Source organism: Carica papaya, chromosome 1 (genome assembly GCF_054855325.1).
Source record: "Carica papaya isolate Zhongbai chromosome 1, ASM5485532v1, whole genome shotgun sequence".
In the NCBI taxonomy this organism is placed as follows: Eukaryota; Viridiplantae; Streptophyta; class Magnoliopsida; order Brassicales; family Caricaceae; genus Carica; species Carica papaya.
The window spans coordinates 1,214,976-1,239,154 of record NC_142309.1 but is presented as its reverse complement, the minus strand read 5'-3'; the positions used below and the strand labels follow the sequence as shown (position 1 = coordinate 1,239,154).

The window sequence follows — 24,179 nt, the reverse complement described above, 5'->3', positions numbered from 1 at the left end:
GTGAAGCAATCCGCGGCCTGATCGCACGAGAGTACGTATCTAATATCTATAGCTCCTTTTGTCACTTTATGGGAACGAAATGAATGTCCACTTCAATGTGTTTGGTTCGCGAATGGAAAACAGAATTGCTTGCAAGAGCCGTGACACTCATATTATCGCACCAAGCTATCAGAGTTTGTGTAGTAATTATGCTTATCTCTTTTGAGTAAGGACTCCAGCCAGATGATTTCACAAGCAAGAAGGGTCAGGCCCTGTATTCAGATTCCACACTTGACCTTGATACAATATTCTACTTCTTAGAACTCCAAAAGATCAAAGTTTCTCCAAGATAGATGCCGTAGTTAGAGGTCGAGCATCGATCATCCTTCTAGAAGGCTCAGTCAGCATTCGAATACTTAACAATGTTTAGTCTGTCACTAGGTTTAATATGGAGACCAATATCGGTTATTCTTTTTAGGTATTGGAAAACTATTTTCAAAGTTTTTTTGTATGAATTGACTAAATTTGTTGATAATAAACGATATAGTTGGTCTTGTGTGAGTTAGATATTGAAGAGACTTACGCATGTAGAGTTCTAAGTCCACGAAAATAATAATTTGTAAATTTCAATATCTAAACTTTTTCTTTTGTTAAAAAATTAAGTTAAATATAAATTATAAATATATTCGTTAATAAATTTTTTAAGTTTTCTTAAGTAGTTTATATATTATACTTAATTATAATTTATGAATTAAATTTAATAATAATTTATATTTTTAAAATTTTAAAAATTATATTAATACTTATATATATTCATGTATTTCAAGATTTGTGGTGATAGTTATAAAAAACATTGAATTTTTCTATTAATCTATCATTCTTCTTCTCATTTCCAACAAAGTTTTATATAAGTTTATCTTATCTCTTAAAATTTTTTTTTCAACAGAGATTTCTTTAAGTGAAGTTAGGTTAAGAAACACGTGAAGGATGTGAAGAACAACTGTCAACAGTGACTCAAGAAGACAAGTGTGTCAACTTGTCTAGATCAACGAAAGGTCCCAATCAGCATTTCAACTCATCCCACAACTCCCAGACAAACACGCATGGCCGACAACTGGAATGCAATTGTTCTCCTGATAGAACAGAATTGTCCCTCATTGAATCATCCCAGTCAGAATTGTCCGGCTTTTCATATCAACCAAGACAATTTGTTTTCTTAACTAATGACTGTGTACTCGAAGCTGCAGGGCCGAGAGAATCACAAGCTTGCAAGGACGGCAATGGCGGCATACTTGGGAAGGGAAGATGATTCTCTTTGCAAACAACATGCTGGTGCTTCACAAACTGATCTTCACCAACATTTGCGTCAATCACATGTTCTCATTTTACATATCAACTTAAAATTTTGACTACCTACTATACATTATACATCTAATTATAGGGATTCAAATATATATAAAATCACCATAATTACTTGGGTATATATATGTTCTGGAAGGAATCATTTACATATATAGACCAAGCTATTGGAATCTATTTGACTTTTTTTTAGCTTCTTGCTTGCATATTATACATCTAATTAAGTCAAACATAGGAGCAATCCAAAATTTAATTTTGGTATATATTTTTATATGATACCGCATCCAAGAAATCTAAAAAACAAGCAAAATAAACAAGCAAAAAGAGTTGGGAGATTTGGGTTTAAGATTTGAGATTAAATTAAAGAAATTACTGTAACTTTTTTTAATTTCTTTGTGGTGTGACTCAACCGGCAGTTGCATAAAAATGGTATCATATTTGATCCTGGGCCTGTAAAATGTGGGCTTGTAAAATGGGTTTGAATGTACGAAAATCTATGGGCTGGAAAATGGGTTTCACAATTCTGTATTGCCAGTTTGTGGGCTTAGTACCAGATCCACATTGTCTGTACAAATTACTGTGTTTAAGGGGGTTTTTAATTGGCCTTAAATACAAAATAAGCTCTTCGACTGTTCATCTTTTTCTGTAGAGAGAGAGCGTGTGTGTGTTCGATACAAAATCGTTGGAGAGCAACATGTAGTGGCGGAAGCACGCGATTGGAGAAGGATCCGACTATGCGGAGCTACCATCCCGAAGTCGACGGTAGAAGAGGAAAATCAGAGAAGAATCGTGCATAAATCGAGCTGAACCGCAAGCGTAATGGGAGATTTTCTCGGGCAAGAAAATCTGGTGAGCGATATAATTTCACACTGGAACTGAAAAGATTCACACACAATCCTTATTATGTTTGATTTTCCCTGAGAATGAATGGTTCGAATAAGTTGTATTGATTTAACAGAATAAAAAATCATATCAATAGTCTGACTTGAATTTCAATTTTCTCACGCCATTGACGACCTCAAAACACACAGAATACTCTACGAAAAGTTCAATTTGAAAATAGGATGTTATATCCGCCACTGTTTGCTTACGAATGCGCAGGAAACATGAATTTGAAAAGAAGGTGCCTGCGCTTCCTTTTGAATTAGCTTATACGACGCCGTTTAGCCTCTTTAATGTGAATTTGGAGGGGGTTGGGAAGGGGGATTAATTAGGCTGGACTTTCTCACTTGCGTGTTCTTCTGAAAGATTAATTAAAATTAATTTATTAATGACTTGTTGTGGTAATTGATTATTTATTTTAATTTAAACAATCACCATTACTTAATATAATATATATATAATTACGTTCTTATTTTTTTCATATTACGTTTATGTATATAGATAATAGACTGACCTAAAATTTTTGGAAAAATTAGTTGTATTCTCCATAGTACCAAAACTAGTGATCTCCTATTTGAATATTTGTTCATGTTGAAATTACATAAACTAAAATAGTTTAACATAATTAAACTTTGTCGATATATTATGATGTATTTTGCTCGCAAATTCTTTCGTGATTCACATTTTGCAAGCATACCCGTTCTTGATTCTCAAACTATATGTGGGTATATGTATATATGTGTGTGTGTAAATATATGTCGTGAAGGCAGTTATGGGCGGCGAAGGTTGATGCGGGAGTATGTCTTTTGAGCCCGGCATTTGGACAAGTATTATTCGTCGCTAGAATTCTTTAAACAAAATTCAGTCTCTTCTTACAAAAGTCTTTTTACGCAAAACGATGTCGTTTATCTCTAAAAAATTTGTTTTTCGACTACTTGAAAAAATAAACAACGTATAAAAAAAGGGGCAGTTCGTATGAGACATGTGACCCTACGCCATACCTTCAAGTCACACTCCCTCGTTTCTCAAATTCATAACTACTCCCCCCCACTAATCATTCAACCAAAAACCGCGTCTCTTCAATTTTTAAGTACTTACCGTTTCGTAAAGCTTACTTTAATTACTAAGATTAGTGAAAGAGACTTCTCTAAAACAATTAATTACTGTTGTTTTTGTTTTTAAGAAAGGTCAGAATATGATTTAATTTTGATTAATTAATTAATTAATTTTATAATGAACTAAGTTCTATTATTATTATTATTATAAATAATATAATTTTTGTCATATTATATAGATAGTTAAATTCAATTCCAAAAAAATAAACCAATTATGCGTCAAAAAGTATTCATCACTACCGTACAATGCGCATCTACTGTTAAGAGTCGGCCGATTGAACCTACGCCGTTGATCCTAATTACTTTGACTAAATCTAACGGCACTCGACATTGTTCCCGACTCAACAGTCTCGTTCTATCGTCAAACCGAATTTCCCCCAAAAAGTTTCCACAGGCTTCTCGTCGAACTTAAGAATTAATAGGAATTACCAAGTAAATTCAATTTAGTGAAAAAGAAAAGAAAAACCTAATTCCAGTCGTGGTTTTGCTGTTTCCAGTTCCTAGAGAGTGAGTCGGGGCTAGAGTACGCTACGTACTGGAGATAGTAAATTAAGAGAACGAAAACGAAGGTAAAATACTGAAGCCATTGCGAATCTATACAGAGAGTAACTAAAATCTACGTTAATTAAAATCCTAACCGTGTAATGGAGCCAATCACGGACTGTTGCTCATCATCTTCTTGAACTCCTCAAAGTTTACATGACCGTCTCCGTCTTTGTCGACCTGGCTGATCATCTTTTTGCAGTCGCGAAGGCTACAACTCTCGCCGAGCTTTTTCAGAACGGAGTGAAGCTCGCTAGCAGAGATCAGTCCGTTACCGTCGATATCATACAGGTCGAACGCATCCTTAAGTTCCTTATTGCTCGCCACAGACTGATCAGCGCCGTCCTCTCCGGCGGCCACTTCGGCTCGCTGAAACTCGGCGGTGAACTCGTCGAGATCGATGTAGCCATCGCCGTCTTTGTCCAACTCTCGCATCATTCGAGCCACCTCCTCAACGGTGGCTCCCGAGCCGAGCGCAAGGAGGATTTCTCGCAACTCGTCGCCGGAAATCTTTCCGTCTCCATTCTTGTCAAACTTGTTAAAAACCTTTCTGATATCATCCATAGACCCCAAGCAACAAGCAGTAGAGTTCGCTTTCCTCGCCATTGTTGGTTTTTCTCTGTGAATCTCTCTCCGCTGATGTACTTATAGTAGACTCTTCACGCGTATTCAACGCGCTAAAACTTAATTAATACAATTTGCCAAATGCTGGCGAGCAGGAGTTTACTTTTTAGCAAATTGTACCCAATTAACAATTAATATATTTAAAAAATAATATTTTCCAACCAATGAGATGTCGACACGTGTGAGACTATAATGAGAATTGTTGCACGAGATTACGACTCTTTGCACGAACCAGTAAGATAGTTTTCTTTTCAGTTGGGTTTTGTTTCGAGGAAAGTTTCCGTTAAGAATGCCGTGGATGCAAGTACTGAGACGTGACAAGAAACCGCATCACGCGCTTCGGTACGTGATACTCTGCAGGTGCAGGACCATCACGAGTAATGAACACGACGCTTACCTGTCACGCGTTTATTTAATCATGCGCCGAAACAAATTAGGAATTATAATTAAGATCTGGTTTCCTATTTTTCTGGAGATTTATTAATAATTAATTATGGCAGTCAATCCAGATATTTTTAAAGAGAGAAAATACAGTATATGCAGCTTCTTTTTTTTTTAATTTATATACAAAATTTATTTATGTAATATTTATTAGAATTGTAAATAAATTTACAGTTGAATAAATTTACATAAATCTTTTAAATTAATACGTAATTTTTTAAATTTTCACACTCTCTTTATTTATGATGATGAGATATCATAATAAAAAAAATTATATATATAATTTGGAGACTATAACTATCTATTTATAGGCAAATCATTCTTGTAAATTTTTTATATTCTTAATTTGATTATCACAAAATTATGAATTACATATTTGGTATCTTCGCGTAAAATAAAACTCATACTTTAATTTAATGCATTAAAATTTAATACGTCTTTAACCGTATCGGATCACTTCTAACCGTGACCAATTAATCTGATAGCTTTTGATGCATAATAATTTACACATATAAGTTCACACAATAAATTTAAAACCTGACAATATCTACTTATAACACATTTGTCTTCACTTTATGTAATAATTTAATATAAATTTAAATAAAATATAAATTTTGTTACTATCTTGATTATTATAATTACTATAATTTTAACAATTGATTATTATTGATATATCGGTATAACATCAAATGTTAATAATAATGAACAAATAAGAAACAATATAAAAACAGTATGTATCTAAATAATGATAAAATATAATTAAATTTACTCTATACTAATTATTGTGAATAGGAAAAAATAAATAAATGAGGACAAATACGTTGTATTTCAAAATTGTAATAAATTTAAGTATTGATTGTTTTCCATTGAGTTTTTTTTTTTTATAATTTGGATTTTTTGTTTTAGCAAAATCAAATATTGGAATTAATTATTTGAGTTTTTAAAATATTGAGCGGCTCATCCAACTCACGTCGCAATTTGGTGTTTTGCTCCAGTCAACTTGTAAAGGAGGGAACGGTGGTCATAATGGTAGAAAAATTACATTGAACGAGAATCAGAAAGGACCTCATCGAAGACAAAAATCGAGAAAGCCCGCGGCGGCGCCGTTGGACTTTGGCGGCATTTTTCAGCCAATTAGCTGGTGTTTTTACTCTGATTTGGCCATAGGTGGGTTCAGTATCGAATTCTGAGCCAATAGGAGAAATTTTACCTCGTTTAGCAGCCATAAATTACTCCGGTGCGGCAGCGGGTGGCAGCGGTCGGCTCCCCGACGGCTGGGCTGTCTTCTCTAGCGAGAAGCTCTGAAGGCTAGAGTTAGGGTTTGGGTGCGGATAAGATTATTTATAACCATCCGCTTTTAATCTGAGCCGTCCATCGCAATTCAATCTGGACCATCTGATCGCAATTAAATACGAAATGAATTTGGGCCGTTCAATGCTATACAATCTGGGCCGTCCGTGCGCGATTCAATCTGGACCGTCCGTGCACGTGCAATCTGGGCTGTCCGTGCACGTTTTTTATCTGGGCCGTCCGTGCGCGCGAGAACGGATCTCAGCCGTTCGATCGCGCGCACGCGGATCGCCCACATAGCTCTATTCCGCGTGGCCTCCCGCGTCAGCGTCTCTGCCACGTAGCGTGTCCTAGTTGGCCGAGACTGCTGACGTGTTGTAAATTTTTTAAATTGTATTTTAACCCCAATTTTTAATTTTCTTTTTAAAAATACCCCACATGACCCAAATTTTCACCCATTTTTTCTAAAAAAATTTTCAATTAGATCCCTAAATAATTATGCCTCTTATTATTATTATTATTATTTCTACTTAAATAAATTAAATTAAATTAAAACTATATATTATTATATAATAAATCATTATATTCATATAATAATTACAAAAATTAAAATAAAATAATAATAATAATAATAAGGAAAATGGTTGGGGTGTTACATGTATTGCTTGTTTTGCGTGATTTATGACTAGATTGTGAAATTGAAAATTAAATATAAACGAGAAATTGTTTGATTAATTATAATAATGAATGATAGTCTTAATGGATATTCAGAAAGATGGTGGACGGACCGGGTGCATAGAGAACCCTACCGTGAACATTTCCTCATACTGGATAGGGTATCGATAATTGATATTTTGGCGCTCATATCAGACGGGGTATGGGGACGACCCGTTTCACCCTCATACCGGACGGGGTATTGAAGGATGATATTTTTGGTGCTCATACAGAACGGGGTATGAGGACGGTTGGTTACTTGAAAATGTTAAATAAGGGTTCACGCGTAGTGGAGACATCCCTATGAACCTCCATAGATACCAGTTGGCAGATAATAAAGAAAAATTATTATTCTTTTTAATTGAATATGAAATTATGATATTATTTGTGTTATTGCCTCTATAAATCAGTTTTAGAAATTTCGCTACGGTAAGTATACAATATATGATTTTATTTATAATAAATAAATTTACTTAAATTAATAGTTTCATTAGTTGTTTTCATAATTTTTACAAACTTTAATTTCTGTATCGGTGAGTAGCGTGACATTCTTTATGGGATAATGTAGTTCACAATTTCATTAACCATTTCAGATCAAAAGAACCAATATTCAGATCTCGATCAATAAGAGGATTGCGAATAGTATGTTCAGTTGTTTACTTTCTATTTATTTTTTTGATTATTCATTATTCTTTTAGAAATGTCATTCTCGTAATTTTATTGGGTATTTTAAATTATTGTATAGGGAATATAAACTTTAACGTTATTATTTCACTTCCATATTCAATTTATAATTTATTTCCTTTCAAGTTCTAAACCGTTACAATACGAGAGCTAAATAAATATTTATGTATCAAATGAAAATGATAACAAAATATTTATAGAATATTATAAGAATAACACTTTCCCTTTATTATTTTTCTGTTTTTTAAAAAATTTATCATTTCGTTAGAATCCTAGAGATTAAACTATATGATACAAATAGAAATTGAACATTTCCATAAAAAATTAGTATTGTAGTTGTTAAATTATTATTCATATTTTACAAAATACGATGAAATAAGTTATTCTAAAGTCTACTTATAAAATATTAAATCATAATAACTATATATAGTATCAAGTTAGAGCTATATTATTTTTAAAAAAGTGCAATTTAAGTTGCAAACACTAATGTTTTACACTGAGAATAAATCAAAATTAATCGTACGAAGATCTTATTTCAATTATCGTAAGGTAATTATAATTTTAACAGAATATTGATATAGCATAGTAATAATAAAAAATATAAAAAAAAATTTAATTTAAGATATTTTAAGAACGTACGGTATATTATACAATTTAACTATATTGAATGATTTATAAAAATATAATTAATTTAATTTTTTTTAAATGTACTATAAAGTCAATGAATCTTAGTTATAACTTATGTAATATCTAATTTAGAAAAAATTCATATTTAAACCGTAAATAATTTATACTAAAAATAAATTATTATAATAAAAGTCGATATTAATTTATTCTTATTTTATTAAGTACTAATATTTGTTAATTCATTTTAAATTATATTTTATAAAATTACTTTATAATTTAACGAATTATTTATTTTCAAAGTACACGTAGAAAATGAATTTAAGAGTTCATAAATAAGAAGAAAGAATTTAACATATGATCTATAACTAAGATTTAATTAAAATTATATTATGTATTATCATTTAAAAAAATAAACTTTATTAATAACTTACAGAACATATTTAATTAAAAATGTAATAAGAACAAAATAATTGAGCCAATAAAGTGAAATTCCAAAAAGGCCCTTACAAATCAAACCTCCTCCATCTTCGTCTTCGTCGTCTTCCTCATCTTCAGCAATAAACTGACAAAAACCAGACTCGTCACCTCCTCACTCTCTCCGCTCAACTCACTTTCTCCATTCTATCACTATAAAGCTCTTCAACTTCACTTCAAAAGTATATAAAAGACTTTTCCTCTGTAGATTAATAGACGGCTTCTCTGCCAGTCCAATGCAGATTCCTTTATTCGAATCTTTCTCTCCTATCCCTTATTTTTAACGCCTGTTAACTTCTTTTCCGAATTCCAGAAAGAAAGTGGTTTTGGAAAAGTGCTTTTTCTTTTGGCGTCTTCTCTTTTGGAGAGTTGAAGTGAAGACGACTACATTTCGCGTGGAAGCTGCGGGTTTCCCCTTTTTGATGGCTCTCCAAGCGAGCGGTTTTGGTTTCAGTGGTTTGGCTTTGTGCTCCGCGTCTCGGGACTCGCTGAGTTATAAGACGAGAGTGAGAGTCAAGGCTTCGGGTTTCTCTTCTCCTCTGCTTGTTTGCGTTCCTCGATTCAACGTCAAAGGTATCCAATTTTTTCCCTACATTTTCTACATCTTTGACGATGATTATTAAATTGATTAGTTTAAAGCTAAGGATTTATTGTTATCGTGATTTTTGTAGAGTTTGATTTTCTGCTTTCCTTACTCTTTTGCGAATCCACAGGAATTGAATAATCCGCTTCTGTTCTTCTTGATTACTATAATTTTGCAGAACTGATTTTTTTTTTGTTCTGCATTTGTATCTAACTTCTCATTCTACACATACATATAATAGTTTTCCAGTATAAATTACTTCTCTAATTTCCACTCTATTTCAATAGTATTATTAGAATTGACTGCATTGTTTTCTTAGTTCCAAATTGGCCTATATTTCGATAAGTAGTCTCGGTAGTTTCATGTAGTCCTCTTACTTCTAAATTTGAAGTATTTTTCAGTTTTAGTTTAATAATACAGTGTATATGCTGTTGCTGACGCCAATAACGCTGAAACTTCAAGAATCCGTAGATATTGCCTTAGAGCAGAAAAGAGATCATATCTTGGTATGATGTTGACATCTTAGAAGTCTTCAAAGTTTGTATTAAGAAATACCCAAAATATATACAAATTGAGGTTAGTTATCTTTACTGTTAGCAGGAAGGAGTGAACTTTGTCTTTGTTAGGTCTTTTATTCTTGGTTAACATTGATTTATTTAAAGTGTTGTTGTTCTGAGGTGAAGCCTAATCAGTGACATGGAAATAATAAGTAATAATAACCATAACAAGGAAGCATCTCCCCTCGAACAACTGTCATTGGAGCTTATGCATTCTTCTTTCTATTCACCTTATGTTCTTGATCCTTTTCTTTTTCTCTTGACTTGTGTATATATTAGGAAAAGCACTTTCAGGTGATGCAGTTCCTGGAACAAATGAATCCTCCCTTGTGGTCTGTTTTGGAGAGATGCTGATTGATTTTGTACCTACTACAAGTGGAGTTTCTTTGGCTGAGGCACCTGCATTTAAGAAGGCTCCAGGAGGTGCACCTGCTAATGTTGCCGTCGGCATTGCTCGTCTTGGTGGCTCATCAGCTTTTATTGGAAAGGTAAGAATGTACTCCTTCAATTTGTTGTAGTTCATGGTTTGCAATTTTCTTTTTATGAAATTGAAGACATGGGATTTGATGGAATTAGGTTTCCACCACTCATCGTTTCAGCAATCAATAGGTCTTGTTTACAGACCTTTTGATATATTGATGAGCAGGGAGAATCCCCATAAAATTCAGAACCAGCTTTAGCGCTCCAAAATGTCTGAAACGTTAATTCTGTTAGTGAAAAAAGAAATAGAATGTTTTTGTCTGTTAGCATATCAGACTCCAGCAAACCGTCCTTTAACATACAAGATTCTGTCATGCAAAGCTGACTCTGTCATCAGCTAAAGAGTTTCAAAAATTGAAAAAGAAGCTGTTAGGAACCTCAAGGTTTACAAAAATAGAAGAATTAAAGTTTATGTTCTAAGTTGAACAATTAAACTTCAAGTTTACTAATTAAACTCTTATAATTTAAACTGGAAAATTTGACCACCTTTAGTGGTGGTTTGGCTGATGACCGACTGTTCAGACTTTTCTCTTCCTCAGCTATAGTTTCTGACCAACCCTGTCTTCAATTATTTGCCACAGAGAGAGTTTGACATGTTTCTACAACTACTATAGCCACCATCGAATTTGGAATTGCATAATTCTGCCAACACAACACTAGTATATTTAATTAAATATCTCAAGTAGAACACAGGGTTCGGCTTGTTTTAATTTATAAATTTCAGAGTTTAATTTGTTCAAACTAAAATGTTAAGGTTCAGTTGCCAATTTGTGCAAACTTAAGGTTTTTAATGCGTTTCTCCCCAAAATATTATATTTCCCTTCTAGTCTTCAAAGGAAGTCATAGGCCTTTATGTTCTTCTGATGCCTAACATATCTATTATCGGATTACAATTTTGTGATTTCGACCTTAATTTGATTCTAAGTCATACTTGTGCTCAAAGAGGAAAGAAAATAAAGGTGCTTCCTTTTTTATTTTCCATATGAAAATTCTTGGTTGCTTTTCAAAGTTAAGAATGATGTTTTTATCAATATAACTTCCATCCATAAATTTTGAGAATTAATTAGACAGATCTTTCCCAGATGTAATCCCTAGTTACTGTTTACCACTTTGTGACTTTTTACTGTAACCTTGGGAGAGATTGCAGTCCATCAATCTTATATTAACCTTTTTATGAAGGCTCAGATGGAGAATTCGGGTGTTTCAGTTTGGAGCTCATTATTATCTTTCAAAATCTTGCACATATAATAGTTATTGATCTTACTTATTTTTGTCTGTTTCCTGAAAGAAGTATTTCAATCATTGACCAGGATTGGTCATGTCATTAATCCTCACATATCATTTTTACTGCCTAATTAGGCCACGTTTCTTTTTTGCTTTCTATTATAGTTTGTTCTTTTGGCTTGAACTGTATGCTTCATATAGAACTAGTCCAGTCTTTCTTCTGTTGATATTGATTGTCTTACCCAACTGTATGGAGCTGTGCCATTGTTGATAAGTTTGAGAATACCCATCATAATTGTATACAATTAAGTTGGCTTTCATGGTAATCCATGGTGCTTAGTTCTTTGTTCTTCCAAAACAATCTATTAAGGATATTTAGTGCCTATATGAACCAAATAAGGCATTGACTATAGTGTCTTATCCAAATTAGAATTATCCTGCTTCATCCTGCTGCTCTCAGTTCATGTCATTTGAGATTTAAAAATTAGTAAAAACCGAGTCCTTATTGGGAAAAATTTTGCAGGTTATCTTAACCTGTTCTATGTTGGGCTTAAAACTTTGAATTTCAAATAACAAGGAATGTGTCTAATTCCCGGGTATTGAAGTAGTTGACCTACTCATTCATCAAATATAAGTTGTACTGGGTGATTGGAATTTTATGTCTCTTGGCTTTGTAGTTAGGGAACAACTTCCAAGCCAAATAAAAATGCTAGAAACTGAGAATCTGAGATGCATTTATTGCTTCTTGAGATTGGTTTCTCTTGATAGGATATAAGTATGAAGTTTTATCATACCTGTTCCATTACTTTAATCCCGCATTTAGGATGCAAATATTGTTCTAACATCCAGAAATTAGTTTAGGAGTTCCTCAAGATTATTACCTAACTGATCAGCATACGAATTTAACTGTTATAAGTATCCCTAGATTCATCTATGTAAGCATATTGCTTAATTTTGAATAAAAAAACACTAAAACTGCAACTATCTCTTTAATGCTCACGTTATGCCCATCAGTAACTGGAAGCTAAACTGCCGTTGGAGCTTATATGACTCTATCCATAATCAGAAACCATCACTATCTGTCTTGATTTGATGAAATAGCCTTGTTATTTTCTTTGCCTAACTCGTGTCTCATGGGAGGAAAAACAAATAGGAGTCAATTATTTTGTCTTGATCCTAAAATCCATGGTCTCATTTTTTTTTTAATTTCTATGCTGATCCACCATGCAGCATAAAATGTTTCCAAGAAAACAACAAGAGAGATATGTCTATTTCTCATCTCTATCTTCTCATGTTGTTAATAATTTTTTTGCAATGTGGACAGGTTGGTGAAGATGAATTTGGATACATGCTTGCTGATATACTGAAGGAGAATAATGTGAATAATGAAGGGATGCGTTTTGATCCTGGCGCACGGACTGCTTTAGCATTTGTTACACTAAGGAGTGATGGTGAGCGTGAGTTCATGTTCTATCGTAATCCCAGTGCCGATATGCTGCTACAAGAAGCTGAACTTGATTTTAATTTAATTAAAAAGGTAGGAAAGAGTTCCTATAGTGGTAATTAAGTAAAGCAAAAATTATAAATCATGAAATAAATAAAATAACAAATGAATAGAATAACAAATCTGTAGGCATAGCGACTAGAACTAGGCAGTTCACTGGAACTTTATTTAGTGGCTGGTTTCAAAATTGTTGTACTTCACTCATCACTTTGTTACACATAATTTACAATGAACAATTGGAATGCTCGTTAAACAATCTATTTTGCCAGATCCACCAATATGCCTCAGCCGTTCATTTTTTTAGTTTGTCATTTTACTCTTCTTTTGTTTCCTTGTTTAACTCATTGGATTTATTCAACATCTATGCTTTTCTAAATTCTGTGCAGGCCAAAATCTTCCATTATGGTTCTATAAGTCTTATAACCGAACCATGCAGGTCAGCGCACATTGCTGCAGCTAAAGCTGCAAAGGATGCTGGCGTGGTTCTTTCATATGATCCTAACCTGAGGCTTCCGTTGTGGCCTTCTCTTGATAGTGCAAGGGAAGGGATTTTGAGCATTTGGGAGACAGCTGACATTATCAAGGTGGCCACCCTCTCTCAATATATTTCATATGCATGTTGGGTTAAAAACTAAATTTTTGCATCCCTTCTCTACGAAACATACATGGGGTCTGCTGAAGATGGAAAAAAAACCTATATCTGATCACCTAGAATTATTGCATTTCCAGGTAAGCGAAGAAGAGATTTCTTTTCTAACAAAAGGAGAAGATCCATACGATGATTCTGTTGTCCGTAAATTATTCCATCCAAATCTTAAATTGCTTCTAGTCACTGAGGGCCCAAATGGTTGTAGGTATTACACCAAGGTAAGGCCGCCCCCAACCCCGAATGTGCTCTCTTGCGGATATGAATGTAGACAAATACGCATTTTCCTTTTATTTTTGTTCAATAATTTTAGCACATCTAGTCTTTGATACAATTTTGATCTTTATAACATTAATGGAAGTTGTTTTTATGGTATTTCCTTTTTTCTTGTATGGGAAATTGTCCTGTTGTTATTCAAGTCTCCTGAAGGAAAATATATATATATAGATATGTTTGAGGCAAAAAAATTGACAGGGAAAACAAAAAATAAAGATGTTAGTGTTTCTTGTATAAGCTGCCTAATATACTTTAATAACATATGCCTTCATATGCTTGATTAGATGTTCCTTGAAGCTCGAGTTTTGTTGCAAAAAAGGAATTATCAATAGATGGTCTCTTCAATTATGTTTGATAAACTAACTCCAATCATCAACTCAATTTTTGTGGTCAAGATGATTTCTCTGTGGCCTTTTGAACAGACATTGTTTATTTCCATGTCCTTTGGAGGAAATTAGAAATGCTACAACTTGTGAATGATCATTAGATTTTTTCCTTAGATATGTTTACCATCTTTCTCTTTGAAATTCTTTCTCTTGTTAGTTCTTATCATTGTGCATTTAGAAGATTCTTTATTTCTAAAATTTAAAAACCACTTTTAAACCTCCTGCGAAGTTATATTTGAAGAGATTATTTTTATTATTATTTTTTCTGGTGGACATGCGATTTAGCTTTTATGTTTTCCATAAAAATGCTGTAAATTGTAAACTATATTTACTTGGTCTACCGCATCATAGTGATAAAAAAATTCATAATTCTTTAGATTGTTTATCTCAAAAAAAAAAAATCTTTAGATTGTCAAGCTAGTATTTTGAGAATTGGTCATGATATAGTTATTGTTTTGTTCCACAGTTTTCTCTAATTTTGTCCTTTGTCATACTTTGTGCAGGAGTTTAGCGGGAGAGTTAAGGGATTCGAAGTAAATGCTGTGGACACGACTGGTGCTGGTGATGCTTTTGTTGCTGGAATGTTATCACAACTAGCTGTTGATCTCTCCTTGCTTCAGGTATTTGCCATTCCAATTTGGATGAGTATGCTTCTTCCAAGTTGACAAACCCTAGTTCCCCTATATGGCATCTGCATATTGTCAGAGTCATCATTATTAAGTTATTCTCCATTATGTTTGGAAGAACTCACTATTCTGATCTGATTGCTTGTTTGAGCTGCATTGATTTTCACTGGGAAATTCATTACTGATGCAGCTTCCTCAAGCTGCTTCCAATGTAATCTAACTTTTTCTGGAAAAGAATCTTCCATGTTAAGGTAGTTCTCAAGAATCAAATATAATTTGATAGGGACTTATTTTCTTTCGTATTTGGCACATGAGCAGGGGAAGTTGATAGGAAAAATATGGAATATGGATAACAATTATACTGAGTTCTTCAAGTTCAATGAAATGGATTTTCCATTGAACAAATTGAAAACTTCCACGCTGGGGTAAGTTATAGATCTAAAGAGAATTGTTGGTTAACTTCTACTTTCTCATGATTAAGGTATTAGAAACCTGTGACATAATAATTGAGTATCAACACAAAATCACTTGAAATAAATTTTTGAGAAACTTTGAAGTTAGTATGAGGCATGAAGATTAGCATGGAAGGCAACCTATTGGTACATCAAATCCTATGCAAAGAAGAATGCGATATAGAGACTCATTGTGAAAATTTTATGTTATGTGGCAAAAATACTCTTCCCGTTGATTCCCGTGTTGCAGGTTATTGCCTTCAAGGAAATTAAGACTGGGTATAAATTTATTTATTGGTTATGTCAGTTTCTACATTTCTTTTTCTTCTTTTACCTCCTCTTGTACAACAATATGAAGATCTTTTAGATGAACTTTTGATACATAGAATTGAATTTTACAGGACGAGGATCGACTGAGAAAAGCTCTTAAGTTCGCCAATGGTTGTGGTGCATTGACTGTGATGGAGAGGGGTGCAATCCCAGCTTTGCCGACAAAAGAAGCTGTGTTGAATGTCATTCTAAAGTCTGTAGCATAACTCTTCCTTCACAATCTTATTATTAGGTAAAAGCATCTCCATTCCCTGACAGTTCCTGGATCAACAAACAACCATGCTTGTGTGGGTACAGGATTAGTTTTATTTAAATATGTATCCTAGTCATTCTTCTTCCTCTAGGAGTTATCTTGATCTGTTAATTTAATATTCACCCCCCAAAATGTTGAATAAAAATAACCCATCTAACAAGATAATTATTTTGTAAATTACTTTTATAGGGAGATACAACAGCGAATAATGTGATGGATAATTTTGTCCTCAACTTTTGAGTTGGGTGGGTAAGATGGTGTCTGGTTTATAATAAATTTTACAAGCTTATAAGCTATGTTAGCTCTTGAAAAGTGTAAACTGCTGCACTTTTCTAGTAAGCCATTCAAGTATTTAGACAATACAAGTCTGTAACCTGTATTTATTTATAAATGTGTTCAGTAGAAATAATTATAACTTGTTATTTCATGTTAAAATGAGACTTTAATAATATTATAACACTCCCTTTATCAGCTAGATCAGTCTTTGTTGGCCAAGAAACTTGGCATTTCAATTTTCCAAAATAAATAGATAAGACAAGACAGGGTCATGCTCCTCTTTTTTAGCTACACTAATTTTAGGGACAGTTGAGTTACAGTTTTAATGGTGAAACATTCTTGTAGGCACCACTCCGAATTTGAAGGCCAACCTTATTTGTCTCTTTAAAATCCATAGCTCTTAAACCTCTTCATCTCCCAATTCCAAATTCAATAACAACCAAACTACTCTCCCCTTTTTTTTTCCCTTTGAATATTTACAATGGCTGACGATGAGAAGGCAGAGCGTGACCGTATCTTTAAGCGTTTCGATGCAAATGGAGATGGCAAGATCTCTGCGACCGAGCTCGGGGATGCCCTTAAGACACTTGGGTCTGTCACACCCGAAGAAATTAAGCGGATGATGGCAGAGATTGATACAGATGGTGATGGCTTCATTTCCTACCAGGAATTCACAGACTTCGCCAGTGCTAACCGTGGCCTCATGAAGGATGTAGCCAAGATATTCTAATTTCTATAACCATTTTTACACACTCTTCTTTTTTAATTATCATTATTACTGTTTTCAATTTTTGATTTGGGTTATTTATTTTTGATAATTTTTATTGTACTGAGAGGTGGTTTCTCGTTTTTATTATAAAACAATTAGCAAGTTAATATGAACTGATTATCAATTAGAACACTCGAATTATCAATTTATGATTATAAAAAAATTTTTAATAATTTTTTATAAATTATATTTTTTTTGTTGAGATAAGAATGAGAAATAAGATTTCAACCCGAATTATTTACTTTTATACGAAAGTATTATGCTATTCGAACTACGTTCTCTTAGCAACAAATCACATTTTAATTATTACGGTTTGCTTTAATTCGATTTTGTCCGAGAGTGTAATGTTTAGTTATCTTCTATACAGTACTTTGATCAAACGTTTGTATTTGTCAAATAATTTCCAAGACCAGTCTTTCTCTCCTCTTATAAGCCAAGAGAAAAATGAGAGAAGTCATATTTTCTTCCCCAACAAGCAAAATTCTCAAGTGCTTTTCTCTCAATTATGTTTTATTTCTCTTCACTTTTCTTCTCTCTCAAGCATAGCCATGGTTGTTACATGGGAACCTCTAAACAAGATCCATGATTTTCCAAAAAAAGTTGTGTGGAATAACGTGGAGCTTATCGTTAGATTTATTTGATTTTGGTTTTAAATAAACGAGTTCATACTACGAAAAAGAAAATGTGCAACAAAAAAGCACAAATTCAACCTTGACATACAAGATTGTTTGACATTTGCTCCAATCTGAAATGAAAAATCATATCAGAGTTTCCCTGAGCAGAAGGGAAGCTAAATATTCAAAGATCTGTACAAATAATCACTGATCAAATCAAGACTCCATTTCCTATTTACACTGTCAACCCCTTTCTGTTCTAATTACCTACCATTTCTTTTTCAAGAAACGCCACCACTAAACAAAACCCGGAAGAAAAAAGAAAACGGAAAGAAAATCAGATGGTCAGCTCCAGTATGTTTCAGTTTCAACGACAATAAAGATGATCGTCATCTTCAAAATCTGGAACTCCTAGCATTGCCAAAGCTAAGTGACTCCTCATCTCACTTTTCGTCTGTTGTAATTGTGGATAGCAATCAATAATTCCAGAAAAATTGGATTTTTTCCGATTACAGTAGATTGGTGCTTCTTCACCTCTTAGTATGGCAATAATTTCTTCGATTCCTGGTCTTCGAGATTCTTCATTGCTTATACATGCAGCAGCAGCCTGAATCATCCTAGCTATTTGAGCTAAATTTTTTCGAGTGCATTTAAGAGATGGATCCAGCAACTCTTCGACAGCGCCCATCCCCTTGTGCAAGTAGGGTTTTGCCTGCAAGAGAAATTTAGATAAATGGTTACAATTTTGATATAACATAAGCAAATGTAATAACAAAACAAATACCGAACAGATTTCATCATGATTATTGTTTTCCAACTGAAAATCCAACTAACCACGACCTACGATAATACGCTAATACGTAACTAATTACCTAACATAAATATGTTAAAAGAGTAGGTGCGAGTCAAGCAAATGCGATCTTCGTACCACTACAAGAATTACGGTTTTTTATCAAGGGGGTCATTTTCAGCAGGTAGTTTATGCATTTTGGTTATTGACAATGTTTTGTAATCAATGGAGGCTAATAGGGAAAGAAGGCAAATTCAATCTACTGCAAGAAAGTCAAAGTAATGAATGGTAGAGAATTTAACCCAAAAAACCTACCCACAAGACCAAGTTTTCTTCCCCTGCTGGCCTTCTCGCTTCAATTGGCTTCCTTCCGGTTATCAATTCAAGCAAGACGACTCCGAAAGCATAAACATCTGTTTTATCAGATACTTTTCCATGCTGGAAGTACTCAGGAGCCAAATAACTACAAATTCAAGACCAATTTCCATATGTGAAAAATATAGATTTTTACCAAACAAGCAAACAAGATAAATATTTTGTTTCCTCATCTTCGATCCTTTAAAACATACCCAAATGTTCCTTTTACAGTTTTGCAGAGAAATGGAACTGAAGGTGCAGAAGTCCAAGTTGCCAATCCAAAATCACACAGCTGCAAGCAATCACCATAAATGCAAAAATAGTGAATTTACAAATCTGCACCCTGCAACACTTCCAACTGAAAGGCCTAATATTAAAGCATATATTTCTTACCTTTGGTGTTTTCTTGGAAGAAAGAAGTATATTAGATGGCTTAATATCTCTATGAACAACACATCTTTCAGTTCCATTATGTAAATATGCTACTGCCTCTGCAATCCCTAAAGCAACCTTATACCTTGCAGACCAAGGAAGTGGGGAACCGCCCTTTACTCCTTTCTTCTTTTTCTTCTCTGCAAAAGAAAGATCAAAAATCAGTAAAATTCACTAGAACCAAATAAAATTTTCCAATACACACAAAAACAGAATATACCATGTAAATGGCGCTCTAAGCTTCCACCAGAAACAAACTTGTAGACTAAGAACAAACCCTCTTCTGGGTCAATACAAAATCCTAGAAGTGGCACAATATTTGGGTTACAAAGAGAACTAGCAATCATCAGTTCTCTGCAAAAGGCCTTGGGTGACTCCTTATCTTCTTTTTCCAGCCTCTTAATAGCAACAGCAGTCTTCAGAAAACCCACTTTTCCCCTAAAAACAAAGCTCAAAGCGCCTCTTCCCAAAACTCTAGCTATCAATTCACAGAAAACAAGACCAGGGTAAAATTTCAACACAAATCCAAATCAGTGGGAACCAGAGGGATTAAAAAGTAACAAGCTTTAGATTAGAGTACCTTTGGAAAAGTTACGAGTAGCAGCAAGAATTTCACCATAACTGAATCTGACCAAAGTATTGGCCACTGGAGATATGCTTCTCTCCAGAGACTGCATTCTCCTCCATTTTAGCTCTTGGGTTCTTGCCTCATTCAACCCGCTATCCAAATTCACCATCAAAACAGTTGCAGAAGCAGAAGAGCTCATGTTCATGGATTCAAGTTCAACCTGAGAGCAAAAACTGAACCTGAAAGAGGAGTGAACTGATTGCGGCTCTGCATTTGCCAACTCTGCTCCGCCGCCACCAGACTCCGCCAGCAGCCACGCCTTGTTGTGCTCCACATGCCGCGTCCCATTTTCGGTCGAGCTCTTGTCACCGCGGCTCTTTCCAGAGCTCCCACGGGGAGGGAGAACGCAGGAGAACCCAAAATCCAAAATCATTTTTCTCAAGATTGACTTGATTTTCAACTCATTATAGTCGCAGTAGTGATCTGCAATTCCTGTAGTAATGCGTGAAGCATTCACGCCATTGTTTGGGTTTTCTGAATCAATGCAAGCTAATTGACAGACACCCATTTCTTAACAGATCTCAATGCAAGCACAAATACCCAGAAACAATAAAAGAGAAAGAAGAAAAAGCGACTGGAGAAAGAGAGAATAATAAAAGCAAGAACCCCAAAAAAAAAATAAAGCTAAGGACGCTTTACTTCAAGGGTGAGACAGAATTTCTCAGAAAATGAGAGAAGATGTGATGTGGGTATGAGGTATTATACATCAATTTGCGTGTTTATAATGCGAGTTTGATTAAAGTAATGATAGTTTAGTGGGAGAAGGTGAAAATGTGCTGTTACTATATTACCAAAGGAGAAACTGACTTGGGTCTAATTGGGTTTTCTTCCTTAACGACGACACTGATTAAGATTATTAATTAAAGAGAAAAAAAGAAGATTCTTGGTGGTAATGGCGGAGCGGACAAGTAGAACCCACAAGGCACGTTGCTCTTCATAATTAACCAGAGAAGAAGAAGAAGAAGAGAAACAACAGGAAACAAAAAAAAAAAAAAAAAAGATGTAGCAGAGAGGAGAGGATAACTTATTATATTTATGGAAAAAGGAGAAGCTTGTTTCTTTTCAGATTATTGAGTTATTATGAATTAAACGATGATTAATTTAAAACATTGTTGATTTTCTAAAAATTGAGAACTGGTTTTTTTTTTTTTTTTTTTTTTTTTTTTTTTTTTTTGAGATAGAAAGAGAAGAGGGGTGATTGGCTACTTAAATATAAATATCCTGAATCCATAAAAAATTGTTCACACCAAGATGGCGTTGCTGTTTGGTAGCCACCCAGTACCTTCCAAACACCCACCAAACAAGCCAGTTCGGTTAGCTTTGTATTAAGCCGATTTTCAGCTTAATTAAAATCCCTAATTTCCTACTTCTGTCTCTTTGTGTTTCTAAATTAAATTAAACAGATAAATTATTTTTCATATTATTTAAATATTTTTAAATACTCCATTATAATATTTCTTAGTTATTAAGTTAGTTAAATATGAAAAAAACTTTAATTTATACTCTTACCCACAATTGAAATTCAATGCATCTAGATTTCAATAATGATGAATAAAGGATTATATTCATGTGGGATCTCCCACCTTTTATATATGTATATATTTATATGTATGTGTGTGTGTGTGTGTGTATATATATATATATATATATATATATGTGTGTGCCTGTTTCCTATTTTTGTTCTTGGTGAGACAAGTTAAATTGATTATGTTTGTATTTGTTTGTCTACATATAATCTCATTTTCCTTTTTCAACCACCTTTTTCAACCATTCTCATTATTATATGTATAGAAGACAACCCATTTATATATAATTATACTTTTTAGCATATGATTATAAACTTTAGTATATAAATTAACCAACTTGGTTTTTATCTTTAATTTTAGAAGGATAAATGTGTATTTTTACATGTTAAATGAAAAATTATAAGTTATTTAATTTCAAATGGGTTAATAAATTATTCCAATAAATTTAAATATAGTTTTTATTTAAAATTTTTAACCTATTTGTATCATGTTTTTTTTTTAATTTATATTTTTTACTCTATAAAATTAAAAGTCAAACAAGTAGTAGTTTTTTTTTTAAAAAAAAAAAAAAAACTTTTTTACTTCTTACATAAACAATTAGGTCAAGCCAAGCCAATCCAAAAATGGGGTTTAGCTATAGTTGCTAGAAATTGTAACTATATGTATATATTATGCATATACATACATATATATATATATATATATATATACTATATAACTTATGTTATCCACAAAAACAAAGGTGACCAACCCAACAATCGGTTAACCTTCCCAATGAGTTTGATGTGATGTGATGCCACTTTGGTTTGTGTCCAAAAATCGAAATATTGGTGATAATTGGGTTGGTCGATTTTAAACATGGTCAAAATCAAAATACATTTAATTGCAAAATTATGAATGTGGACCTTGCACGTGCGAAGTTTACAAGTGAATTTCGAAATTTGGGTTGTGCCCATATAATAATAATACTAATATTATTATTATATATACATATATACACACACACACACACACACATATATATAAGAAACATTACGGTACATTAATAATGCCTAGGTTTATATGCTTTTATTCTATTTTATTCTTTTAGTTTAATGTACAAGTACATGAATTTTATAAATAAATATGAATTTACTCAAATACCCTTTTAAATAAAAAAGTGCTGAAATTTGTATTTTCAAGTTATTTTATATATTTATATTATTATGTATGTGTGTATATATATGGATATATGTATATGTGTGAAGAGGGATGTCATGTCAAAATAATGTATTATAATCTTCACTTTATATAGAATTCTTTTATGTCTTTCACTGTCTTTTTCTTTTTTTTTTTTATAATTTTTTTTTTTATTTGACTCCCGAACTGTAAAAAATAAATATTCCTTTAAACAGCACCACATTAATTAATATATATATGTATATGTATATCTATTTATTTATTTATTTAAGTTGAGAAGTCAATTTCTTAATTAATTAATTATTTAATATTAATATATTTAAATCATGGGTTTAATCATTGTTTTTAGTTATTGCATTTTTTTAAATCTATGATAATAATGTTCATTTTTACATGTAATTATGAATTTAATTACGTACATAATAATTGTAATTTAGGTATAAATTATGAATATATAGGTAAAAATTTTGTGTTATTTTTCTCTGTTATTGTTTTTTTCTTTTGGGTACATACATATATATATATATAGCTAATACAAATAATGTTTTTAATTAATTAATTAAAAGAAAAATAGATATAATATTATTAATAATTTATTAATTTAATTAATTAGTTAAAAATGAAATAAAATTAGACAATTTAAAATAAATATAAAATATTATAAACTGAATTGTAATAAAAATATTAGAAATTAAATTATAGTAAATGTTAAATTTAAGATTAATTTAATAATTTATATTTAATTTTATCTACACAAACTTGTTTTGATGTTCTTCGCCTGTATTATATTCGTGTTTGTATTAACCTAATATATGTAATTTGTGTGTCTGTATACGTGTATGTAATGGTATAAGTGGGTTGGATATGGGATTGACCAATCTGAGTGACGTGATTAAAAAACTAATCTGATCAGACGGTGGGTGGCCATCAGGAAGGGAGGAAAGTGGGCCCACGATAATGAGGAAATATTCGTCTTGCTCCCTCGGGATCAAAAGTGAAGAAGCATGTGGTGATTAATTTAATAAAAATTAGAATATTTAAGCCTTTTGATTAATCATTAAGTGCTCATAAATTTTGATTAATTACTATTTAATTTCCCAATCAAAGCACATGGGTTCGCTTTGTTAGTGGATTGGGAATTAATGAGTTTGTTTATCTTTTCTTTTTTTGTTTAATTAATTAATGGGTCGACATACGTTTTATATATATATATATATATATTCAATTAATTAGAAATTTATATATTTCTTGACATAAGAAAAAAAGTTCAAATTTGGTATGCTCAATAAATCTTATGTTATGATTTTAATTTGATACAAAATTATATTTGATTATTGACCTTTAAGCACATGATCATACGTTCATGGTCTTATATTTTAATTATATATATAGATCATGTATCTAGAGAAAAGAGAAAAAAAATGAACTTTTATTTGAAGCCATGGTAAATGTGGATCATTGGGTTTCGAAAAAAGTGGACAAATTCTAAGTTTTGAATAAAGTTTAAAACTTTAAAAGTCATGAGAGCTAAAATTAAGTCTTTGAAAAACTTTATGATA

The 24,179-nt window shown here is 32.6% G+C and overlaps 4 protein-coding genes across 10 annotated transcripts; 2 read left to right on the top strand and 2 right to left on the bottom strand.

The window, feature by feature from the left end:
• Positions 1 to 776: 776 nt before the first annotated feature.
• On the bottom strand, positions 777 to 4,513 carry LOC110809716 (putative calcium-binding protein CML23). 3 transcript variants are annotated; one of them, XM_022035617.2, is made up of 2 exons: positions 3,974 to 4,513; positions 777 to 1,323 (listed from the first exon to the last, which is right to left on the bottom strand). In XM_022035617.2, the coding sequence occupies exon 1, from the start codon at positions 4,482 to 4,484 to the stop codon at positions 3,990 to 3,992; it is 495 nt and encodes a 164-aa protein (XP_021891309.1). In that variant the 5' UTR covers positions 4,485 to 4,513; the 3' UTR covers positions 777 to 1,323; positions 3,974 to 3,989. The 3 variants fall into 3 exon arrangements, with proteins under 3 accessions (XP_021891309.1, XP_021891307.1, XP_021891306.1); XM_022035615.2 differs by lacking the exon at positions 777 to 1,323 and adding an exon at positions 1,694 to 2,255; XM_022035614.2 differs by lacking the exon at positions 777 to 1,323 and adding an exon at positions 1,694 to 2,213 and having other exon boundaries at positions 3,974 to 4,512.
• A 4,291-nt stretch (positions 4,514 to 8,804) lies between these two features.
• LOC110809714 (putative fructokinase-6, chloroplastic) lies at positions 8,805 to 16,805 on the top strand. Of its 5 annotated transcripts, none has more exons than XR_015816826.1 (9): positions 8,805 to 9,305; positions 10,152 to 10,360; positions 12,901 to 13,113; positions 13,467 to 13,664; positions 13,810 to 13,947; positions 14,892 to 15,008; positions 15,333 to 15,439; positions 15,572 to 15,745; positions 15,868 to 15,987. XR_015816826.1 is itself a non-coding variant. In XM_088212697.1 (9 exons), exons 1-9 carry the CDS (start codon positions 9,155 to 9,157, stop codon positions 15,894 to 15,896), a joined length of 1,191 nt encoding a protein of 396 aa, XP_088068823.1. In that variant the 5' UTR covers positions 8,805 to 9,154; the 3' UTR covers positions 15,897 to 16,345. The 5 variants fall into 5 exon arrangements, 4 of the variants coding, with proteins under 4 accessions (XP_088068823.1, XP_021891301.2, XP_021891302.2 ...); XM_088212697.1 differs by having other exon boundaries at positions 15,717 to 15,745; positions 15,868 to 16,345; XM_022035609.2 differs by lacking the exons at positions 15,333 to 15,439; positions 15,572 to 15,745 and adding an exon at positions 16,671 to 16,805 and having other exon boundaries at positions 8,807 to 9,305; positions 15,868 to 16,028.
• Position 16,806: 1 nt separating this feature from the next.
• LOC110809715 (Calcium-binding EF-hand family protein) lies at positions 16,807 to 17,143 on the top strand. Its single transcript, XM_022035613.2, has one exon. It carries the CDS (start codon positions 16,807 to 16,809, stop codon positions 17,053 to 17,055), a length of 249 nt encoding a protein of 82 aa, XP_021891305.1. The 3' UTR covers positions 17,056 to 17,143.
• Positions 17,144 to 17,790: 647 nt separating this feature from the next.
• LOC110809713 (putative serine/threonine-protein kinase PBL7) lies at positions 17,791 to 20,917 on the bottom strand. Its single transcript, XM_022035608.2, has 6 exons — positions 19,868 to 20,917; positions 19,508 to 19,765; positions 19,249 to 19,427; positions 19,068 to 19,147; positions 18,814 to 18,961; positions 17,791 to 18,420 (listed from the first exon to the last, which is right to left on the bottom strand). Exons 1-6 carry the CDS (start codon positions 20,421 to 20,423, stop codon positions 18,076 to 18,078), a joined length of 1,566 nt encoding a protein of 521 aa, XP_021891300.2. The 5' UTR covers positions 20,424 to 20,917; the 3' UTR covers positions 17,791 to 18,075.
• Between the last annotated feature and the right edge of the window lie 3,262 nt (positions 20,918 to 24,179).